Below are 19,620 nucleotides of genomic sequence, written 5' to 3' on the forward strand. Positions count from 1 at the left end.
TTGTGTGATAAGACTACTTTCAAAATTATAACCGATTATTAATAAACAGAAATACATTTTATTCGCAAAAAGACTAATTTCATACAAACTGGATTGTCAAATCACACGTTTGGCAATTTATGCTGCATAAGATATAAGTGCCGTGTTCCATTTTCGTCCGTACAAACTTTTAAAAATATTCCATAAAAGAAACTATTCATTAGTTCACGCAGTAAGATTTTATTGCGAATAGTTTTTTTTATCTAGGGCACATAGCATGCCTTCCACCGTCTACAGGTATAGTAACGCCAGTGATAAAGGAAGCACTGTCTGACGCCAGGAACGCTATAGCAGCAGCCACTTCATCTGGTTGACCAGGTCGACCTAACGCATGCGTTTCCTTTGAACGCTCCAGAAACTGAAAAGAACATAACGGAACTGTAAAGTCGTATAATATGGTAACAAACGAATACATCGATTAAAATTAAGTTGGATGTAGCGAGAAAGTTTAATGAAAAACGTATTAAAAGTAACAAAGACGACAATGCAGTTATCTGCAAAACTAAGTTAAATGTTTATTGACAATTGTACGTGTGTTACAAATATACCAAATGAAATATACATCCTCGTTGTTGAGGTAAAATGAACCGGAGATTTTAGATTCTAATATCTTGCTACACTTACTTCTTTGGGTCAGAGTATCAAAATGTTCATTGAAAAAACTCACTTTTATTTTTGTCGGTTCTATAAAGTTTCAAACTGTACAGAAGAAGTACTTTAAACCGCGTTATTTAAGGTCCTTACGGACACATGTGAGCAGAATCACCGATTACCCGCTAGTAGGCTTTATAGCTCTCTCACATGAAAACACTCTACACCCTGATTAGATCAATGAGGGGCAAATTATTTGAAGTTACGACTTAATCTTCTAAATACAACGTCTGTCTACAAACAAAAGCAGTCTAAAGGCTCAACAACATTTGTACCATAAACAGAAATTAAATGCTATAACCTTTTCATACGCATCTGGATCCAATCCTCCACGTTTCTGTAATTCTGTTACAGTTACACCAGGACTGAAAATAATTTACAAGAAACTGTTGAAACGTACTGAAAACTGTTGACTAAAAGCATAAATTATAGTTTGAATTACATCTACTACAACACTCAATTACTACAACACTAGTTTTGAATTACAATTACTACAACATTTTCAACATATTAACAGAAACGTTGAATTTACATGTATTCTGCACCGTAAGAACTTAGTCTTGTTTATTGTAGCAGTTTCGGTTAACTTAGGCCAGCATTTTTTAATTTTCTGGTTTACGGGAGCGCCGACCCTATTTTTTGACAAAACAAAATAAAAATAAAAGTCATTTTCAGTACTTTTATTTTTATTTTACCCGCCGACCGCCCGTAATTGCTGCTGCCAAAAATAAAAGTTTAACTGTATGGTAGAGGTTTTTAATCTAGATCAGTAGACGCATGAAAAATGGCGGCCTGCATAAGTGTAAATTGTGTGAAATTAAATTGGAAAAATATACAAGTTTACAGACAATAATCTTTGGAATGAGTTGGCAGAGATAACAAGAGTTGTAAAGAAATTGGATCTGAGTAGAAATTACGGCACCTAAAGCTCAACATTAGGAGTAATCACCTACGAAAAATGGCCTTCACTATCAGTATCAAAGCTGTCCAGATGTTGAGAAATCTGGCGTATCACATGTACAAGATTTGTTGTCTGTATATTATAATTGGACAACGATCGAATTCATGTGGGACTGTCAGAAAAATACCACAATTGATAAAAAGGAACGAAACCAAAGAAATGGCAAAATGGAAGAGCAAAAGTGAGTATCAACTTGCTAAACATATTTTTTTTACTTTGAAGTCTTGAGGGTTAGAGAAGAAAAACTAACTAATACCACAATTTTCAGTAGTTCTGTTCAAAACAAAGTGCAATTTCAATGTAAAATGACATGTCCCTGCAAATGCTTGACAATGATACATGTGATAAAAGATTCAAACTAGTCAAAATAATTGGACCGTCAGATTAACGGTTGTTTAATATTTGTGACGGGCAATCTAATCCAGTGGAGATATTGGCCATATATAAAAGATTATCTCAATATTTCCTAGGATCAAGTTCTAGCCAGGTACTATAACTCAAAAGATAATTATGAAACATGAAACTCCGAGCAATATATTGTCATGTTCACTTAATAAAGTATACCAACAAAATCTGTAAGAAGACCCTTTGAAAGTATGTTTGGGACAAACATTCAGACACTATATGCCACATGTGCCTTTGACACTGAGGAACATATAATGCCATATCCAGTAATAAATGTTTTTTCGGACTCATAACTTATTATTTCCAAATCCCATCAGGGTTTTTTTTCGGCCGTTTTATAGCCGTTATTGGGCTATATTCCCAATGCCAAAAAGTATGTATTTTTCCCAAAATGAGTGCAAAAATTCCCAATCTACATTCTGAAAAAAAATTTCATCAAAATTGCACAAACACTGACCAAATTATGGATAATTTTGTAATGGCAGTATCTTAAAGAGGTTGTACAATGTGAAACAAGTGTATGAGAAGGTACTTAAACACATCCTTACTGTATCCTATGGGACTAAATATTTCCCAATTTGGAACATTTACGCGTCAAAATTCCCAATATTGGGGGTATAGGCTATGTTCACAAAACAGGAAGAAACAAGAAACGCGGCAATGCCACGAAACCAGGTTTTCAACACTTTTCATAAGAATAAACAAGAGTGCCAGAATGTCACAATATATGCCCGTCACAGCAAATTTCTTTACTCTAGCACCTGTATTTGCAGATGTAATTTTAATTTTGTGGTTGTTTATTATTGTAATTCTTTTGTTTTTCTAAGTCCACAAAAAAACTCCTTACCAGTAGAGATACCTTAAAATACACCTAAAATTAGAAAGTAACAACTACGTTGTACCACAGAAAAGTGGTCTTGGTTTTTCCCTACGGTCAATTATAAAAAAGTTACAATATAAGTTATTTATAGTAACAACTAAGGGAAGTTAATCTTAAAAAAAAAAAAAAAAAAAAAAAAAAAATACAAAAAGAAAAATTGTAAGTCCACACAGAAATCCTTACCAGGTAGAGATTGGTCAAAATACACCTCAAAATTGGATGTAACATGCATGTTGTACTACGGAAAAGTGGTCTCGATTTTTCCCTACGTCTAGTAATGAAAAAGTTACAATATAAGCTATTTATAGTAACAACAAAGGGAAGTAATTCTAAAGAAGGGAACTGCGCAAGACACTTCGTCTCATGATGGTGTATAATTGTGCCAAGTTACATCAAAGTCCCTCTATGCATGAAGAAGATATGCCCCGAACAAAGTTTTCATTCTTGTATCCTTTGACCTCTAAGTGTGACCTTGACCTTAGACCTAGGGACCTGGTTCTTGTGCATGACACTCCGTCTCATGATGGTGAACAATTGTGCCAACTTTCATCAAAATCCCTCCATGCATGTAGAAGATATGCTAACCCTAACCCTAACCTAACCCTAACCCTATTTTTAGTAACAATGACCTTGACCTTGATCCCAGAAACCCCAAAATCAATCCCAAGCTACAACTTTATATAAGTTTTCTATACACCAAGTTTCATCATGATAGCTCATTCCTAAGTTAAGTTATTGACCGGAAACACTTTTTCTATTTTAAGTAACAGTGACCTTGACCTTGACCCCATAAACCCCAAAATCAATCCCAGCCTTTGTCTTGATATAAGCTACATACATACCAAGTTTTATTCAAATATCTTTACCGAAACAAAAGTTATTGACCGGAAACCCTTTTTCTATTTTTAGTAACAGTGACCTTGACCTTGACCCCAGAAACCCCAAAATCAATCCCAGCCTTTGTCTTGATATAAGCTACATACAAACCAAGTTTTATTCAAATATCTTTACCGAAACAAAAGTTATTGACTGGAAACCCTTTTTCTATTTTTAGTAACAGTGACCTTGACCTTGACCCCAGAAACCCCAAAATCAATCCCAGCCTTTGTCTTGATATAAGCTACATACATACCAAGTTTTATTCAAATATCTTTACCGAAACAAAAGTTATTGACCGGAAACCCTTTTTCTATTTTTAGTAACAGTGACCTTGACCTTGACCCTAGAAACCCCAAAATCAATCCCAGCCTTTGTCTTGATATAAGCTACATACATACCAAGTTTTATTCAAATATCTTTACCGAAACAAAAGTTATTGACCGGAAACCCTTTTTCTATTTTTAGTAACAGTGACCTTGACCTTGACCCCAGAAACCCCAAAATCAATCCCAGCCTTTGTCTTGATATAAGCTACATACATACCAAGTTTTATTCAAATACCTTTACCAAAACAAAAGTTATTGACCGGAAACCCTTTTTCTATTTTTAGTAACAGTGACCTTGACCTTGACCCCAGAAACCCCAAAATCAATCCCAGCCTTTGTCTTGATATAAGCTACACACATACCAAGTTTTATTCAAATATCTTTACCGAAACAAAAGTTATTGACCGGAAACACCAGTTTGACGCCGCCGCCGCCGCCACCGCCGCCGCCGCCCGCCCGCCCGACCGACATCTACCCCAATCTAATAACTCAGGTTTTCGTTGAAAACCTGGTTAAAAACCCTGCCCATCTCAGTGAAGGGTCTTATAAATCTCCGATAATGTTGTCTGAACATCGGCCGATAAGGTTGTTATTTTGTACACATTTTAGCTGAACCAAAATTCAGATTGTTTTGGCTTGTCGTACAATATAGGTGGCACTGACAGTCAGCAAAATATAAAACAATATTCAAGCCACTGAAACTTAACTAAAGCAATTTAATTTTAAAGCCAGTGTCACTGAGTGTGCATAATATTTATCAATTCATAATTTTTCATTTCTAGTATGACAATGCCTGTCTTTTAAGACTCCATCTCCAGCCAATCAATATGCATATATGCAGGATGCAGACCTAAAGTAGTCATTGCATATACCCATTTTAAAGCAGTTTTTATTCATGTTTAAATAATAAACATTATGCTGTGGTCTTATGATATGATAATGTCAACTGTGGTATATGAATATTTAATAATGAAAAATGTTTCCACAAGTCTATTTTAACTTCAAAATAGATACATACAAAAACACAAATAGTGCATATCCTTGGTGACTTCGAAAATGGCATTATTCATACAAGCTACACATAAAGAAAACAACAGTATACTGAGATGATGAGATATAAACCAGTTCAGAATAGGTCATTTGTGAGTGTGTATGCAATTTATGCTTGCAAGCTTTCGTTTTCTGTGGTTTATTAAAAATAAAAAAATTGTATCCTTTTGGATGTTTTATTTTTATTTATTTGGTCGACTGCTCAAAACTGGGACTTTTATTTTTATTTTTATTTGTCCCCCCCGACCCCAATTTTTTGAAAAATCTCCCGTAAACCAGAAAATAAAAAAATGTTGGCCTTACTTGAAAATTAGGACTAGTTACTTACTTGACTGCATTTACTCGCACCTGTTTTCCAGCAAGCTCTGAAACACAGAAATAGCAAACTTCTTTCAAACAAACTAAAGACTCACAGAAACCCTTCTTAATTAACTGAAAAATATAAAAATCGATAAATAGGCTTGTATTCATCTTTAATTCTAATATATTTCTTAGCAACAATAAATCCTTATAGTTTTAAAACATACTGTATTTCAAGCAATGAATATATTCATAGAAAACAGATTCAAATTTACATTACCTAAAGCAACACATCTCGTAAACTGATCAACAGCACTCTTTGACATGCAGTATGCAAGAACATTCGGAAACTGAAAATAGAATGTTTTAGATCTTATTTAATTGCTCGTGAATATAATATTATCACACAAGAGGTGGACAGACACTACCAGTGGGCATCCGCTGAGTGGATCACGCTACGAGAGCACATTCGCCGAGAGGATCACGCTACCAGTGGACATCCCCAGAGAGGTATCAGGATTCCTCCCTCACACTATTACGAAGTTTTCGTTAACTTCAATCTCTTCCCTATTTTACCAAATATTTTTTGTTGGATAGAGGCAAAATCAAAACCAAGAGCTGTCTATAAGACAGCGTGCTCCACTACTCTACAGCTTCTTAGTCAAACAAGGGTCATTACTTGGCAAGATTTACGTAAATGAGTAATTTACAGTTATGAACAGACTCAATCAAACTGATACGAGTCTGCTATTATTCTTCTTGGTTGCATTATTTGCTTCCAAAGGATCTTTTTACAGATTTTATTAACAATCACAACAGCAATATTTAAGTGCCGTGTGGCGACTGTAAAATGTCTCCCCGTATTTGGATTCAGCGTTGTTATATTTTCTGGTCCTATGGGATCAAGGAGTCCATTCAACATATGTGTAATAGAGTTCCGCTTAAGCCGGTGCTAGGGGGCGTGAGAGGCGTTGCACATTTCATTACCTCTCATGAACAGACTCAATCAAACCGAGTCTGCTATTATTCTTCTTGGTTGTATTCTCCCAAAGGAGCTTTTTACAGATTTTATTGTAATACAAATTATTGTGGCAATGATAACAACTTAAATGCAAAACTTCAAACGAAATTTCTAAGTCAAAAATCCCAAATTTCTAAGTCTAAAAGGTCATAATTTGAAATAAAGACAGCCAAGAGTGACTAACTTTGTTAGTTCAGTAGGTGATGACTGGGAACCATTGTGTTAAGTTTCAGTCCAATGTAAGCAGTTGATTCTGAGATACAGCTCGAGAGTAAATTGCATGCAAAAAGATTAACCGAAAAGGGGCCATAATCTGATGACTGCGAAGCATTGCGTGAAGTTCCAGTCCAATACATTTAATTGTTACTAAGACGCAGTCGATAGATGCATGTAAACGTCAAACCTATTGTCGAAAACTGGCCAAAATTGAATTTATTTCAACCAAGAGTTATCTTTGTTATTTCTTTAGGTTTGATGACTACATTGTATAAAGTCACGGCCTGTGTAAAATTTCAAGCAAATATATGTAATGGTTACTGAGATATTACTCCCGGATGAGTAGGACAGCTCTAAAGATTTACTTTTATTTGAATAGCCGAGTTAATATGTAATAATTCTCAGTATGAATTGCATACTGATTGCTCGAAAAACTATCGGCCTGATATGTTCTCATACGTTTGAAAAGGTTTTTTTTTCATAAATGTTTGACAAGAGGCCTCTTAATATTACGACCACTCCAATGAATGAAATACGAACACATTTCAGACAGTATTCCAAAGCGTTATTATGCTGAAAAACAAAAGATGGTAGGCTTGACGAATTAATTGCTTAGGACATTCAAGAGCTTTTAGAAGTGTGTAAAAAACGTTAAAAGCTATTAGCAAACTTGATGGACATTAGTAGTTACATTAGGGATACTGGTATCAAACCGTCATGGCTAGGCCAATGCTCCCGTCATTTTCAATAATAATCTCTTTAAATTACAGATTCTTTTCAACAATGAAGCGATGCAGCAATAACAACTGGGCAGATTGAAGAACTAGGAAATATGGGAGTTCCTTGATTAATGTTCAACAGTCAGAACTAGGAAATATGAGAGATCCTTGATTAATGTTCAACAGTCAGCTTTTACAAAAACCTTACGTAATAATTAATTACAATTTATACTGTAGTACATAACTGTACACACAACACTACAGCCTCTTTATGTAATAACATGCGCACTATTTATCTTTGTAACGTTCTTACGAAAATGGGTGTTAGTCCACCAACGTAAACATAATAAAGTCGGTATCAATAAAACAGATAAGAAAGTAGGTATAAATAAAATAAAGACAGATTGACAATCTGGGTTTAGTATCAAACCGACGTAGTCCATCCCACCCCAAACACACAAACACGCACACCAAAATAGCATACTTACAGCTCGTAAACCATTCACACTGGACACATTGACTATATTGCCTTTTGTTTTGATAAGATGTGGTACTGCTAACATCGTTAGATGATATATCGACCTGGAAGATAAAAAAGTACATAATGATGAGCACCTTCATTTCCTTTGCAAGTATTGTTAGCAACTGCATTATAACATGTTTTGAATGTTAATTATTTCTATTTTATTAACTTTTAGCCTGCTGGCGGTAAGTGATTTTGCCTTTGCGATCAGATCAAACCAAGATCAGCCTGCACGTCCATGCACAGTCTTTAGCCAGTAATTTTTCAGTTAACATCCTTTTGAATAATGAGTGGGAACTGCCCAAATTGAAAAATGGACCAGTCCATTTTAGAAATTTAGGAGGTTTAAGTGTGTTTGCAGTAAGTGCAAACTTTACTTTTCACATTTATCAAATTTTGTTGTCCGTTCTTACCTTACATTTATGTTGAAAAGTTTGTCGTATTGTTCTAATGTTGTGTTCTCTATATTTCCAAGCTCAATAATGCCAGCACAATTGACCTGAAAATGGAATAAAAGAATATGTCCACTATCTGTGTTGAGTATAACGTCAAGCCGATACAATTATATTTCATACTGGCGACTTTCAAGCTTTTCATATTGAATGAAGACAGTAGGTGCCCTTTCGAGCTTTATTTCAGGCATGGACGGGTACCTGGGTAGAACCACTGACCATCTGGATGAATTCCATAACCCAGGCGGGGTGATGTTGGGCAAGTGATTCAAAGTCTTTGACAATAACCATTAGCTTTTCAAGAACCTTTTTTTAAAAAAAAATCATTATGTGGTCTCAAAACAACAAAGTTCCGTTTTGAGATAGTACACTGACTGAAGCATTATACTGTACTGTGCATGTCTTCTGTAGCGGCATGATTAATACTTTATTATAATATGATGCACTCAACTAAAAGCCAGTAACATTAAATCATTATAGTTGACATATCAAAGAGACAATATTTCACAAATAGCACACTAATCAATCATGACGCATGACGCGCAGTCATGACGCGGATCACTTACAAGAATGATATAAATCTTAAAAGATGTTTATTTTAGAAAAAGTATATTATAAATCAAAGCTCTGATAATAACCAGAGGTGCATCCATCTTATACCAGCGCCACATTTAAATGTGAAATCGTGATTTATACAGATGCGATATGTTGATCAAATTAATACTGCTCTAGGTCGAAGTCTTACAATCAAAAAGTCAATTACTGAAATGCATAGGTCACTTTATTTCCTAGAAACTGATATGAAAGTTGTCGTGTCTGTGTGATTCATGTCTATATGAAGTAATAGAGGTCATGCACATTTGCATTGTCACAGTTTGCATATTCATACAACATCGAGGTTTTCATTTAGTATTCTTTCGGAGATATTAGACGTTTTGTGCGTGCTATTAGGTTCTATCTATTAACCGTTTGTAATTGTGCATATACTGACAAATATCCTCGGGGCCTCCACTGCCGAGTGGTTAAGGTCACTGACTTCGTATCACTTGACCCGAATCAATGTCGGTTCAAGCTTCTATCGGAGCGTTGCATTTCTTGTGGGGAAGCCATCCAGCTGGCTTACGGAAGGTTGGTGGTCGGTGGTTCTACCCAGGTACCCGCCCGTGATGAAACGATGCACGGAGGAACACCTGGAGTCTTCCTCTACCATAAAAGCTGGAAAGTCTCCATATGACCTACAATTGTGTTAGTGTGACGTTAAACCTAACAAAAACTAGAATGTGTCTGTAGGACACAGGGTGTGCCCCCCACTGGTACATTTGTCACAAATAAGGAGAAATAATTCAAGTGTTTGCAGTCTTAATGGGGTATAGCCTCAACAAACATTTTATGAAAAGGATTCATTATTCTAGGCCACATACTTTCTGAGCAATGAGCATCACAAAAAAATCCACTATTTTGGCTATTTCAGGAGCCATAACTCTGAAAAAATAGGGTGCGGACCAAAATGAAAAATAGGAGGTGCGCAAGTTCATATCATGATTAAGACTAATGCAAGGCTTCATGAATCTATATCAAACACTTTTTGAGCTAGGCGTGTCACAAGGTGAAAATGTGCATTTTTGACTATTTCAGGGGCCATAACTCTGAAATTAGGGGGCGGAGCCAGACGAAAAATAGATGGTGCGCAAGTTCATATCATGATAAAGACTCATGCATGGTTTAGTCAATTTATATCAAATACTTTTTGAGCTAGGCGCGTCACAAGGTGAAAATGTGCATTTTTGACTATTTCAGGGGCCATAACTCAGAAAATAGGGGGAGGAGCCAGACGAAAAATAAAATAAATGAGTTGGGTTTTACGGCGAATCGACACAAAAAGGTCATATATCGCCGATTAGACGAAAAATAGGAGGTGCGCAAGTTCATATCATGATTAAGACTCATGCAAGGTTTCATCAATTTATATCAATTACATTTTGAGCTAGGCGCGTCACAAGGTGAAAATGTGCATTTTTGACTATTTCAGGGGCCATAACTCAAAAAACAGGGGGCGGAGCCAGATGAAAAATAGGAGGGGCGCAAGTTCATATCATGATTAAGACTCATGCAAGGTTTCATGAATCTATATCAAACACTTTTTGAGTTAGGCGCGTCACAAGGTAAAAATGTGCATTTTTGACTATTTCAGGGGCCATAACTCTGAAAATAGGGGGAGGAGCCAGACGAAAAATAGGAGGGGCGCAAGTTCATGTCATGATAAAGACTCATGCAAGGTTTCATCAATTATATCAAATACTTTTCAAGCTAGGCGCGTCACGAACTTCGGACGGACGGACGGACGGATGGATGGACGGACGGAAGTTCTAATGAAACGGTATTTATGTGACACCCCCATTGTTCTCTCTATTGTTCTAACAGTCACATAAAAAAGAACAGAATGAATGACATCAAAGAGAAAGTACCATTATGCAGTCACTTAACCATCATTTCGCGGGCACGGACGGACGCACGCACGGACGGACGGACGGATGCACGGACAAGACCAAATCTATATGCCCCCACCATTCATGGAGGGGGAGGGGGCATAAAAACATGATACAGTACTGAACTTTAGCAATAACATGTACAGAAATAATTGTTTGGTTTACCAGTCTCGACAGGTAAGTATAACTACAAGATTTTCATTTAGAAATAAGAAAAAAATCAGAACTTCTCGAAATCCCATTGATGCGTTTTTACCTTATTTACTGTGCCAGCAGATGCACTGTCAAGCCGAGTACCAGCTATAGTAATGTATAAACCCAAAAATGACGGTTGTTTCCTTTTTGCGTAAATGGTTGATGGTATTATACCAGTATATGTACTTCTTAATTCAGTCTCAGTTACGTTAAACATTAGCATAGTAAACGGGGCGCTGACTAGCTCTTACAAGAAGTTAACATACTCCTGGTTAAGTTATGCTCTCTGTTTTGGTAACATTAACTTCAAGATTTGCATTGATCGACCCGCGCTGAATAAAGTAATCTGAACATAATATCCAACCAGGAAGTAATGAATCACAAACATGAATTAATGTTCTTCAGTAACATAATCTATTTCATCAAACATGCAACAGGACGCCAGCCTCCATTTGGGATGAATACAGGATGAAACATAGAAACTTGGAAGAGATTCCAATACTGAAATTTGATCTCTTACTCATTAGCAACATTGTGTTTTCATTAGCAAAAAAACATTATGGGTCAATATCTGACTCAGCGTTGTCATTATTTATCTTCCTTTGGGATCATAAAGACTGATTATAATTGGTATGACTGCAATTATTCATTTTATCCGTTTAAAAAAAACTGGAGGCATACATGCTTGTGATTTTTAATGAATGAAAATGAAATTTCTTATGTCCAAGCAGACTATCGGCCCATTTCTGTTCTCGTCTCTAATTGCCAGTTTAACCCGAAAACCCAAATTAAAGAAGAACGGCAAACAAGTTCTTCAGTATTTCAAATGATGATAGATTGTGAAAAGAGTTTGCCTTTTACAAAGTCAGTTAGAAATCAGTTTCATTCACTACATACCAATACATCAAGACATCCATAGTGACTTATTGTTGTCTCTAATACTTTCTTTGTATCATCTTCTTTCACAAGATCTCCAGGGATTACCAAAGCCTGAAAAATAAATAAACACCAAATGTTAGATGTCCACAGGAATGGCGTTGTCCGGCGTATGGTACACATCCAATACGGTCGTACACTCGTCACAGTAATGAAAGTATAACTCGAATAAGTCAACCTATAAGAATGTTTGTAAAATGAGAAAGAAATATACTGAAGGAAGTTCTCCATAACTATATGTGAGAATTTCGTTTGTTTGTATTAAGTTTAAAGTTTTTTAACAACACTTAGATAATAAAACATCGTGACAGTTGGTTAATTGGACATGTTGCTAGACATTCAACGTATTCACAAATGTCCCTTATAGGAAGCATACTTGGGGAGTGCAAAATTTTAGACCAAATGTAATAGAGAACAATGAAAGTAATGAAGAAGCGCCACCGACAGAAACTTTACAGGGGTAATATTAAGTTACAAAGACAATAATAGACACAAATCTATATGATATATTGTCAGCCTACATGAGAATAACTTTTACATTGAAAACTGAAAAGCGTTTTAACGGGGTACTCGAGGTGAGCTGCCTTAACTATAAATATATATAATTAACAATCGTTGAATACGTATTCCTCCATGGTGCATTGGTTGCATCTTTTTTCTTGATTTAGCATTTTTAGACAGTTTAGTAAAAAAAAACATATCCTTATGTTCATAATATGACCAAAGTGCAATTTTAAAGAAAGATCATTTTTAGCCAAAATCTGGAGGTCAGTGCCTTTAACCCTTATCATGCTGGACACGATTGATTCTGCCTTTGCGACTGGTGCAGATCATGATCAGCCTGCACATCCGTAATCTACACAGTTCGCCATTCAGTTAGTATCGTTTTGGTATGCATCCCTTTTAACAGTTAATGGTACTTTCCAAATTAAAAGATGGACAAGTTCATTATAGAAATTTAGCAGGGCAAGGGTTAAAATCTTTCAGTCTTAAGAAATGGAATCTTCTGAGAAGTAAACTTGAGACTATTTTCTACAGAAATATTCATAAATTTCAAAACATTTTAGAACTAGTAACTAGTACGTTCTAATACAATTTCAAATACATATATTAAGGTGGGAACATTAATGCTAACAAAATGTTTGTCTACAAAAACACTGCTCGTGAGTAGCTTTTTTTATACTATTTCTTTTTAAACATCATCTTTATGTAATTGAAAAAAAAAATACGTGGGATTAATGGCTAGTGTTCAATGTCTTCCAATCACGAATTTCGTTACATTCTGCTGCAAATGTAACTCGAACATGCAGGGATTAAGACATACTTTAATTGCATGCTTTTCAGTGTGTTACCGAAATATTAGAGTGAAATATATCTAATATTTTCACAGTAAAATGTATCGAATATTTTTTTCACTGGTAAGAAACTATAAAATGGGTAAATTTAGTCAAAACATGAAATGAAAAGAAAATCTGTTTGTTCTACATGCAAGATCAGAATATCATTCACTCATGAACACCATATCTTACATTTCTCTGTTGGCTAGGCCACTCGTGAAAATATTGCATCTGGTTTTTATTCATAAAAATATTTCAGTTTACCCTGAAACAAACACATATCCTCTCTCAATTACAAATATTACAGTAAAACATTTTTTCCGTCAGAAAATTGCAACAGTGACTTCATGTTACATGCCAATCAAAACGCTAGCGGAAAACATTTAATCAGAACCTCTCTAGAAAATGGAAAACAAAACATGTGTCTGTGATGAAAAACGAAAAACTAATGGGCCAAAAAATCATTTTCAGATTGTAAAACAACATTCAAGAAACTAATCTTAAAAAACTAAAAAACATATCTAAAAACAACTTGAGACTCTCGTTGTTAGCGTTTTCCTCGAAATGCATCGTTATTTGACGTGTTCCAGAACGATTATATAGCAAATGTAATGTCATAAATATATTGAGACTGTTTCCTGGTAAATTAACGTCCTCGCAAAACAGAAGTGAAATAACATATACTAATTAATTCATTTAAACACACACACATATATATAGGATGGGTATCTTCAGAATAAGTACAGAACCGATTACATTTATAAAAAAATAAAGCAGGTAATAATAAATCCTTACAATTTGTCACCTAGGTATTTTGGTAAATAAACTTTTCCGCATTCTACATTCCTCAACATTTGCTTAGAATTTCAAAAAGAAATGTGTGTTTATTCGTTCGTGCATTTTAAATTGTGCTAGTTAAGACAGTTCTGCACGTTCGGATCGAGTTTTTTTTCTACAATGTAGAATTTGATTAAACTTTGATTTTTCAAAACTTCAGTATATACTTAGAAAATTAAGCAAATAAAAAAGATGGGTCATATGCTTGATTGTTTGCTAGACAGATTTGAAAAACTTGGTCCGCACGCAATTTTTCATAAATCGGAGTCTATGGGAAAATCTTAACTTCCATAACATTTTCGCGCATAGAAATGTTTCAACATATTTCAATGAAACTTCTCACAATTGTAAATAAGCCCTTGGCCTGTAAATGTGATGAAATAAAATGTATAGATACCTGTGCTTATTTTTGAGATATGTGACCATGATTAAAGTGAACCACACATTTCACGCTAATTTTAAGACATTATTTTGAGTTATTTAACATGTCAGACGTTTTAATATCAAAAGATAGTAACAGTGCCATTTAAATAAATTTACTCACTGGTTGCCATTAATTCATAAAATGATTTTCATTTCTGTACGCCGAATACAGACTTTACTCACCTTAATTAAAAGAAAGTACAGACGGACACCTAGATAGTACTGAATGCCTTCCGCAACCAGTAACTGAAAACTGAGCTTATGATATAACTAGACGTACACACGAAACTTGATTTACCCGAGTACACACGTAACTGACGAAGAATCATTGTTACGGCACGGTACGCGCTGTATAAGTCAGCACGTAATGATAAAATTCAATTAGGTCTAATCAAGTGTGCATCATTTCTGAATATTTGTCATTAATATTTCATATTTTAATCATTGCTTTTGGGAAAAATGATTCGCATTTTCTTTACCGTGCCATAGACAAATCGCACCAGATCACTCCAGATTCTGCTTCAATTTCAAATGTCACGTGAATGAAGAATGTTGGAACTTTTATTATTTTGTTTTTTGCTTACAAGTTAATGCAATTTTATTGCCATCATGTCAAATATCAATTATTCCTAATGCACTCAAATTAACATATACTGAGAAAAATAATAAAATGGGAAAGCGTAATAGCTGTCAATGTCGTAAAACAGAAATATTCGTTTGACGTGCTAGATTTACGAGCAAAGGAAAAATTATTGTTGTTAAAAGGACATAAAAGCAAAACTTTCCAGACCTCAGAAAGTACTCAGTGGCACGTATGTTTGGAGGTATACAGATTTGTTAGGTTTCACGTAAGTATACTAGTATTTCAGTTAATTGAAATGCAATCATTTACTAGTTTCCCTCAACTGGTTACTAATACTAAAGTATTATGCGCCCCGCCACAGGTTTCCGTGTCCGAGTGGATATGGTCGCTGACTTAAAATCTCTTGCCCCTCACCGATGTGGGTTCGAGCCTCACTCGGGGCATTGAATTCTTCATGCGAGGAAGCCATTCGCCTGGCTTACGGAAGGTCGGTGGTTCTACCCAGGTTCCTGCCCGTGAAGAAATAATGCACGGAGGGGCACCTGGGGTCTTCCTCCACCATCAAAGCTGGAAAGTCGCCATATGACCTATAATTGTGTCGGTGCGACGTTCCCCCCAAAAAAAAAAAACAAATTATACAACGATGGTGGAGAACAAAAGACAAAGCGAAAAAAGTACGGAATTTATAGTGAAAAGGTTCTCCTGCGTTCTTTTACGCTTTCTCATGATTCATTTCATTTCACGTTAAAAAAGATCTCTCCTTTTTTTTGTCTGTGTTAACCTTTGTCCAATTTGCCCAGTAGGTTGAAAATAAATGCCCTTCTCAAAATGAAATGAATTTCGAAAGATTTAACTAGACGACGCTTTTACGTGACGACCAACACACTTTTATCGTTTAATATAAACAATAAAATACCGGAATCTTTATTTGTTTTCATTATTATTGTTTTTCTTACGATTTTAAGAACTGCGATCATGCAATTTATACTGAAAAGTTTCTCAAATTTCCTATGCAGAACCATTTTAAACACGATTTAATACATTTAAACATTAATATAATCATCAGATTTCATCTGATCAACCTGTTTACTATAACAAAATGTTATTTGTGACTAACCTTCACCTTTTTATCACCTATATAAGTTAATTTTCGTCATAAAGTTAGGTAAATATGCTTCTAAATAAAAAAAACAAAGTATTTTTATTTATCTTATATGAGATAAGTTAGCGCCACGTTCAATGATATTTTTAATCATAGCTGTCCTAATGTTCATGTTCACTTATTTGTTCTAAAGTTGACAACTTCCCAGCATGAACCAAGGGTAAAGGGCGTTCTAATTTCTGTCAAACTCGCGGCCTTCATATGACGTTCTTTAGCTAAATGAACGGGTTTTCAATTAAAAGAAATACATCAAGAGCTTGGTAAATTTCATACAACAGGAGAAAAATGAATAATCGTTGTGTTGCCGACATGTAACGCCGATTTCTTGTTATAGTCAGTGTACAGCTGCGACAGAACGAAATAACGAAATGGCATAAAGCAGCCACCATATATTTACCTTATACTTGTATCAGAATACAACAGTCCAGGGGAGGAAAATCGTCATATTTGACTGCGTACATACAAATGTAGGATTACTTCCCCTATTAAAATACTGAGACTCTTTGGATATTGAAAAGAAAGAATAACACATTGGGCTTAACCGCGACTTTAAAAATAGGATATTATCATGACGCTAATAAAGATGTTGTGTTTTCATAATGACCCAATAATAGTTCCAAGTTTTGCCGTACGTAAGCCTAGGGCTTATACGACAGAACGAGGCTTTATTACAGGGCTTTGCGAAAACGCATGTATATTTAAAATTTTATTATATAATCACTTTAAAATGTTAAATGAAATACATGTTAATAAAATAATCGCAGGTGCCTGAAACATGTACTTGTCGTTTACATTCTTACGGACATCTTTTTTTATTTTTTTTATTTTTTAAAGAAGTTGTATTAGACCAGGCAAAACGATTAAATTCCGGATAATTTTCGTAATGTCTGGCCATTACACATACTGATAATGTATGGATTGGAATGGACATAATTGGGCTTATTCATTGTAATAATTTAATAAATGCATATTTTCCCCGAAGGAGCTCGAATCGTCTTAACCAATATTTTTAGACATCAAATTTTAATATAGTCAAAACGAATGCCATACCTTCGTACAGTCTTGGCCAACACGCTGCAAGTTTTCTTCATTTCTTCCCGTCAAAGCCACTGAGGCTCCGAGCTTGGAAAACAACTTGGCTGTTGCTGCGCCGATCCCGGAACTTGCACCTACAGGGCAGGAAAAAGAAATGAATTCACTAAAGCAATTTACGGTATCAGTTGTGCATGCAGTTATATTTTCAAAAACTGACCGACTTTTAAAATAGTACTTGATCTGCATTTATAAATTTGCTCAATAAAAAACAGCATGTCCTTAAAAGTTAAACCTTTTGTGTTCTGACAGTTATACCTTGGATTTATCATATTTATTAAAGGTATCGGTGATGTTTGCTAGCTATAAATGCGTGTAAAACAAGTATCATTTAAAAAAAAAAGTAACTAGATCTAGTCGTTCCGTGGTGACAGCCATAGTTTCATTTATTTTTATCTGTTTTGTTATCTATTTTTTTTGCATATGTAATGTAATTTGCCTTGTATACCATCTCTTCTTTCGTTTTATTTACATTAAAAATGAGTGTGTGTAGCACTAAGCCTGTTATATTTTTCCACTATGTTAAAAAAGTACAGTGTCAAAAATATGGTTGGCATGGGTTAATTATGGTGTGTGCCTCTGGATGCGTTCTCCGCCCTTAATGCTTCTAAACATTCTACTTTACCAGAGAAAACATTAATATTGGGTACGATACGCAATAAACTGCATCCGCTTTCTATTCTATGTGCTATATAGTACGCAATACGAATACATTTTGAGACGACCCCTCCACTTTAGTCTGCATTGATGTAAACACGACAATGTAAACACAGGAAAACCGGTCATTTAATCTAGTGCTTTACACATTGTAGATGTCATTTAGCATATTATTTACACCGAGTATGTGTCTAAATATTTAAGTGTGTATTTATGTATCGCATAGTAAAGATATTACTAAACATAACTAACCTGTAATTAGTGCAACCTTTCCACCGAGATTTCCTATGGAAGCCGCCATCTTGGAAATATCTATAGGGGTGTTCTCAGCGTTCATATGCTATTAAAAGTTAAAAGTTACTGTTATTACATCTAATTTTGATAACACTTCTTGAATCACATTTAAGCAACATTTTGTGACAGTTTTCAGTTTTCGTATATTCTTTATTAGGGGGACAAAATGGTCCTTTATTTCAGAAATGTATGTTTAATTGTCGTTTATAACACTTAGATACCTCTCCCTTTTAATTTTCTAAAAGCTGCGTTTTGCTTTCAAATCCAAGAAAAGCATCCATATTTGGATTTTTCAACAATCTTATAAAACAGATTTATTTTCAATTTATCTTGGTGGCTTAACAAGGAAGACTTCATGCTTGATAAATGAGGTCGGTAGCTCTACCTGGCTGCCAGTCTGTGTCTGAAAAAAAGTCCAAAAGCCCAGAGGAACACTCGTGGCAGGGGTCTTCCTCCATCATTTAAAATCCATCATATGAATGCGACTTGCATCAAAAGCAATGGTTGAGCAAACAAGATAAAAGCGGGACGTAATAATTATATCAGAAACGTGCATTTCTATTGAATTATTGTTAAATATTTTACTTTCAATGCAAATTTTAAAGAATGTAATACTACAATCATTTAGTACGTTTATCAAATCGACCAAGTTAGAATAATCAAATTTTAAAAACCCTTGATAATCTTCTTGAGTAAATGATTATTCGTTAAACTTTCTGACAAATCGAATACATGACCAATAGCCGATGGATTATCTTACATGTACACAATCCTATGTAAAATAAATTGCTTAAAAAGTAACTAACAAATCATGTATCTCCAATGCAAAACACGAGTCTGTCTTGAAAGGAAGAATTAAATCACAAACCCTGTTTTAAAATATGTCACAGCATAAAATGTGTCCACTTGCATTAAATAGTGTTGACCTTCACTGTTATCTTAAAGCGTCATGAGATAGGATATAACGTATTCATCGTCATCATCGTCTCGTCATGATTGTAGTGTATATCCAAACTTCCTTCGTCGTTAATAATGAATAAAATTTCTATAATTATTGTAATGTACATTTACTTTCAATTACACTCGCGTCATTATTTTTGTTTTTGTTGTTGGCGGCGTCGTTGTCAATTAATGATACTCACGTACTGTAGGTTTAATTAAGGCCGCATCCGCAAAAAATCCTAAACATTCTATCT

General features: G+C 34.9%; 1 protein-coding gene across 2 annotated transcripts; it reads right to left on the reverse strand.

Moving 5' to 3' along the window:
- Positions 1–42: 42 nt before the first annotated feature.
- LOC123552684 (3-oxoacyl-[acyl-carrier-protein] reductase FabG-like) lies at positions 43–19,407 on the reverse strand. Of its 2 annotated transcripts, none has more exons than XM_053540534.1 (10): positions 19,293–19,407; positions 18,383–18,470; positions 17,432–17,550; positions 12,001–12,093; positions 8,384–8,469; positions 7,936–8,029; positions 5,772–5,841; positions 5,520–5,556; positions 992–1,055; positions 43–397 (listed from the first exon to the last, which is right to left on the reverse strand). In XM_053540534.1, the coding sequence occupies exons 2-10, from the start codon at positions 18,465–18,467 to the stop codon at positions 239–241; spliced, it is 807 nt and encodes a 268-aa protein (XP_053396509.1). In that variant the 5' UTR covers positions 18,468–18,470; positions 19,293–19,407; the 3' UTR covers positions 43–238. The 2 variants fall into 2 exon arrangements, with proteins under 2 accessions (XP_053396509.1, XP_053396510.1); XM_053540535.1 differs by lacking the exon at positions 19,293–19,407 and adding an exon at positions 19,231–19,253.
- Between the last annotated feature and the right edge of the window lie 213 nt (positions 19,408–19,620).

The sequence above is a fragment of the Mercenaria mercenaria genome, chromosome 4 (genome assembly GCF_021730395.1).
Source record: "Mercenaria mercenaria strain notata chromosome 4, MADL_Memer_1, whole genome shotgun sequence".
Classification (NCBI taxonomy): Eukaryota; Metazoa; Mollusca; class Bivalvia; order Venerida; family Veneridae; genus Mercenaria; species Mercenaria mercenaria.

What these genes read in the sequence shown, in the direction of transcription:
- LOC123552684 (XM_053540534.1), bottom strand. Translation starts at nt 18,467, where the DNA reads ATGAACGCTGAGAACACCCCTATAGATATTTCCAAGATGGCGGCTTCC. An exon ending in TTGGCCAAGACTGTACGAAG is followed by an intron (nt 12,094 to 17,431) that starts GTATGGCATTCG and finishes TTTATTTTTCAG; the next exon opens with GCTTTGGTAATCCCTGGAGA. An exon ending in GTGTGAATGGTTTACGAGCT is followed by an intron (nt 5,842 to 7,935) that starts GTAAGTATGCTA and finishes TTCTATTTTCAG; the next exon opens with TTTCCGAATGTTCTTGCATA.